At 39.3% G+C, this 4843-nt stretch overlaps 2 protein-coding genes across 2 annotated transcripts in view; both read left to right on the forward strand.

Annotated features, from left to right (window-relative positions):
• Window positions 1-1091, forward strand: part of LOC107693232 (40S ribosomal protein S7) — a 7783-nt gene extending 6692 nt beyond the window's left edge. The window contains exons 6-7 of the mRNA XM_016492535.1: window positions 317-467; window positions 970-1091. Of these exons, the coding sequence (XP_016348021.1) occupies window positions 317-467; window positions 970-1047 (229 nt within the window). The 3' untranslated portion in view covers window positions 1048-1091. The remainder of the gene's footprint in view (window positions 1-316; window positions 468-969) is intronic.
• A 1081-nt stretch (window positions 1092-2172) lies between these two features.
• LOC107693231 (allantoicase-like) overlaps window positions 2173-4843 on the forward strand; it is a 7380-nt gene continuing 4709 nt past the window's right edge. Inside the window, exons 1-6 of the mRNA XM_016492533.1 lie at window positions 2173-2585; window positions 2697-2747; window positions 2820-2907; window positions 3245-3364; window positions 3448-3527; window positions 3623-3755. Of these exons, the coding sequence (XP_016348019.1) occupies window positions 2496-2585; window positions 2697-2747; window positions 2820-2907; window positions 3245-3364; window positions 3448-3527; window positions 3623-3755 (562 nt within the window). The 5' untranslated portion in view covers window positions 2173-2495. The remainder of the gene's footprint in view (window positions 2586-2696; window positions 2748-2819; window positions 2908-3244; window positions 3365-3447; window positions 3528-3622; window positions 3756-4843) is intronic.

Genomic DNA, 4843 nt, shown 5'->3' on the forward strand with positions numbered 1-4843 from the left:
AAACCAACGTGGACATCCTGTGAGATGGCTCTCATGTGGCTCTGTCCATGTGGCGTAAGGGAGCGCAGCACTTCAATGCCATGACGTACAGTCCCGTTCCATGATGTTGGATAGCAAGCTTGTCCCCAGCCTCTGGCTGGTGTGGACAGCGTCCTGTATATTCCTACATCTTCCCAGAGCCCTTTGGGCCGTTACTGGGGAGGTAAACCATGCAGTGCACAGCCAAAACTGTTATATTTAAGATGCTTAATTATTGGATCACATGAACTTCTGTTTAGTGGCAAAGTTAACCCGCTTAATCTGTTTTCCCTTTCAGCCGAACTCTGACTAACGTGCATGACGCTATCCTCGAGGACCTGGTCTTTCCCAGTGAGATTGTTGGCAAAAGGATTCGCGTGAAACTGGACAGCAGCAGGCTCATCAAGGTCCACCTCGACAAGGCACAGCAAAACAATGTTGAACACAAAGTGAGTACCACCCTCTTAGAAATGTTTAAAAAAACAAAATCACCCAACGTGGACATCCTGTGAGATGGCTCTCATGTGGCTCTGTCCGTGTGGCGTAAGGGAGCGTAGCACTTCAGTGCCATGACGTACAGTCCCGTTCCACGACGTTGGATAGCAAGCTTGTCCCTGGCCTCTGGCTGGTGTGGACAGCGTCCTGTATATTCCTACATCTTCCCAGAGCCCTTTGGGCCGTTACTGGGGAGGTAAACCATGCAGTGCACACTATTAATTGTCAGAGGGGGCTGCTATGTTGGGGTTTTTTTGGTTGTATTATCAGGCAATCCTAATTTGATTTATGTGCGATCTAAACGTTTTCGGTTTTAATCCTTATGACTTTAACTTCATGTTTTCCTTCTGAAAACTTCTAAATTTGTATGCACTAGTTTTGTTTTGAGATCTTTAAATTTAGGAGTTAGTCACAATTGCCTAATAAGTAACTAAGGTAATTTCGGTTTTGTTTCAGGTTGAGACCTTCTCTGGTGTCTACAAGAAGCTCACAGGCAAGGATGTGATATTTGAATTCCCAGAGTTCCAACTGTAAAGCGCAGATGACAAAATAAATTGGTTTACTGTCGTGTTCCCAGACTGTTTTTCATTCTTTTACCAAGTCATTGAGTGACTTCTCACTTTTTATGTGGTCATATATTTGAGTAAGGTGCTAGTTCATGAATGTATTGCAGCAGAAAAAGACATGTTCTGAAAATGTATGAGGCCATAGCAATCCTTTACTCTTGTTTGTGCATTATTGTGTAGCAGAGTTAAGTGTGAAAACAGAATGCAAGTTAAAGAAGGTCCATTGAGAATGGTGGCCCATGTTTTGACCCCGTCATTATAGAGGCCACAATGATGAGTAAACTATCTTTTATAGTGTTCAAACTAATTTCTGTTCTGATCATGACTCCCAGAAGATATGGTTTAAGTCGTGATATAAACCAGGCCATCTGGCAGCCAAGATTGTGGCTATATTAAGACCATATTAATTGCCAGAAATCATATGCAGATAGTATGTTGGTCAATGCCCTGTATTAGCTTTAGAATTAAAATGAATGTTATGTAGGTTAATAAAAAAAAAAAAGAAAAGGTAAAACATTTAATCAGCAAATTAACAGAGATTGTGTTTTCCTCTTAACAGTGCAGCTGGTCAATAAAAACGGCCTTATTTTATAGAACTGATTCATGATGTCAATTTGTAAGCTAACCAGGGGCTTATTTTCTTGGGTTCCTTGCAACAGATTTAGTAAACTATATTCTTTGTTGAACATTACATGAAACGATACTTAACTGAAACGTGGATTTTAAAGCACTGTTGATTAAGGTATACAACTGTTGCCGGATTGGTCTACTACTTGTAGTTTTAGTCCTGATTTAGCAACTTTTAAAATGTTTCAGAATATGTTCGATACAAAATCGATCATTATACTGCATAATTGAGCACGGTCATTTATAGATGTTTTTCGTGTGATGGTAACGAAATAGCCCACTCAATGTATAATAAAATAGATAAATTGTTAGCATGCAAAAATAAGCGTGTGTTATATGGCGGTGAATATTGTGCTAGGCCAGTTATTTTTCAACAGAGGGCGCTGTTTTTCCATAGACTCGCTTACGTTGGGAAAAGAATGAAGTTCATGGTAGTAATGCTCAATGTCTATGTAGTAACGTAGCATTAGTCAGATTCTTGTCACATAAATTCAAAATAGAAACTGTAGGCTACATTTACGTTAACTTGCTGCAAACGTCCCACGATTATGTTTTGAGATTACACTCTGTGCTTTCATAATATTCAACGTGGCAGTTGTTGATCAAGACAGTGGACTTCGCACCGTTTAAGAGTTTGTTTTTGAGAAGGCAGTTAAATATTATACAGTTAGTCGACCTACTATATCGCGGAGAGCTAGAGATTCTCTCTACACTTTTCTGTGTGGATTCTTGTAATATTAAACCGCTAAATTTAAGTGGCATAACATTTAAAATCTAATCACAACAAACATGGCAAATCGACCAGTGCAGAAGGAAACCAACAGGAGACCACACTTCCTACAGTTCAACAACCTCGCATGCGAAACAGCTGGAGGAAAGGTGAAAAATGGAGCATTTGAAATATCTTATCACTTTATATGTATTCTAATATTCATAGATTGCGTTAGCTCACTGAAATTGATGAACAAACTACTAACGTTGTCATTAAAGGTGATTTTTGCCACGGATGAGTGGTTTGCCCCTGCTAGAAATCTTCTAAAGGTAAAGTCCTTCATGTGTTTAACATTTTCTATAATTATTTTGTATTAATTATGATGATCTGAAACTTTTAAGAGAGACCCTCCAGAATTCATAGCCACAGCGTTTACTGAATACGGAAAATGGATGGATGGCTGGGAAACCAGGAGGAAAAGAATTCCAGGTATTAGTCTATCTGCACAAATCAAAGCGAGTTCACTGTAAAACTGGGAAATAGGGCGCTGTGTTTCTCATTTCTCTCTAACGAGCTCTAGTTCCATTGAGCCTGGATGAATTAGAGCAGAATAGCTGCAGGCTACTTCCTTCTCTCATCCACCCAGTCTCTGAAGATCTGTGAAATGAACGCATGAGAGAAAGATGTACTGCAATACTGAGACGCTTCCTCATCTGATCAGGCTTTCAGGGCATGTTTTGTAATCTCAACGAGTGCTCTGTCTGTACTTAGAACAGATTTCGGTGATCTCATGAAAGATGCATGTGTCTCTCATCTTGTGTTAAAGGTCACGACTGGTGCATCATTCAGTTAGGAGTTCCAGGAATTATGCATGGCTTTGATGTGGACACATCTTTCTTCACGGGGAACTATGCACCATACACCTCCATTCAAGCTGCGTGTCTTGGTGGGTATCTATGGCTGCAGCCTTTAAGAACCAAAGTATAAGGTTACCTTCATTATATCTAATATATATCACATTTAAATCAGATCAGATGCCGTCATTCACTCTTGAAGGAGATCGTACAGGCATGGCAGCTTCCCCAAGCCAGTTCGAAGCTGTAGAACAGGTGTAAACCATCCTCCAGTGCACTAGATATTTTTTATATGCATAATCTCCAGTCTGTGTTTCTGAGGGAACTCATTCTGAATTTATGTTGAACAGCTTAACTCAGACAGCTGGGAGGAGCTTGTCCCGATGACAAAGCTGAACCCGGGGTACTCTGAATCATGCCACAACTACCTGAATGTCACCTACCCACACAGAGTTACCCATATCCGCCTTAACATATATCCAGGTAATACACCACGAATCTTTCAGTGCAATTAAAAAAAAAAAAAGGACAAAACAGAGAATGTGATCATTCATAATAAATAAAAAAAATGGCCCGGGGAGAGATGCTACAGCAGAGCAGCATCTTAGAGATCCATTTGTTTTGTAAAATGAAAATAAAATATTAACATTTTATTTATATACCACCTAAACACTGGTACTATATGTATTTCACTTTTTTATGTGGTATTTTATTTACCTATTTTTCTTAGCGGATGATTTCTTGCCTAAGGTGCTTACAAGAATCTTTTGATAAATTGTTGAAACAATTGTAGCTTTGACTGAAAACTGAAGTGTGTGATTTCTGTGCCACTAGCCACCAACCCTTTCCTGCCGCTGGTTGGTCAGACAGTTAGTCCTGGCCTACACCAACTATAGAGTGCAACACACCCTTTCAGTGGCCTTGGTTCCGGACGAATTTTTCACATAGGAATAAAAAAATAAAGTCTTTGTTAAAGTGTTATAAGCCATGAACCAAACCAGTAAGCTGTGATGTGAATCACAGCATTACAAACTTTGATTTGAAGCAAAAAAGTAAAGAAATGTTTTTTTATTTAAAGATGATTTCTTTTTAGATTATTTGATATATACAGTGGGTACGGAAAGTATTCAGACCCCCTTAAATTTTTCACTCTTTGTTATATTGCATATTGCAGCTAAAATCATTTAAGTTAATTTTTTTTCCTCATTAATGTACACACAGCACCCCATATTGACAGAAAAACACAGAATCGTTGACATTTTTGCAGATTTATTAAAAAAGAAAAACTGAAATATCACATGGTCCTAAGTATTCAGACCCTTTGCTCAGTATTTAGTAGAAGCACCCTTTTGATCTAATACAGCCATGAGTCTTTTTGGGAAAGATGCAACAAGTTTTTCACACCTGGATTTGGGGATCCTCTGCCATTCCTCCTTGCAGATCCTCTCCAGTTCTGTCAGGTTGGACGGTAAACGTTGGTGGACAGCCATTTTTAGGTCTCTCCAGAGATGCTCAATTGGGTTTAAGTCAGGGCTCTGGCTGGGCCATTCAAGAACAGTCACAGAGTTGTT

The sequence above is a fragment of the Sinocyclocheilus anshuiensis genome, unplaced genomic scaffold (genome assembly GCF_001515605.1).
Source record: "Sinocyclocheilus anshuiensis isolate Anshui unplaced genomic scaffold, SAMN03320099.WGS_v1.1 scaffold810, whole genome shotgun sequence".
Classification (NCBI taxonomy): Eukaryota; Metazoa; Chordata; class Actinopteri; order Cypriniformes; family Cyprinidae; genus Sinocyclocheilus; species Sinocyclocheilus anshuiensis.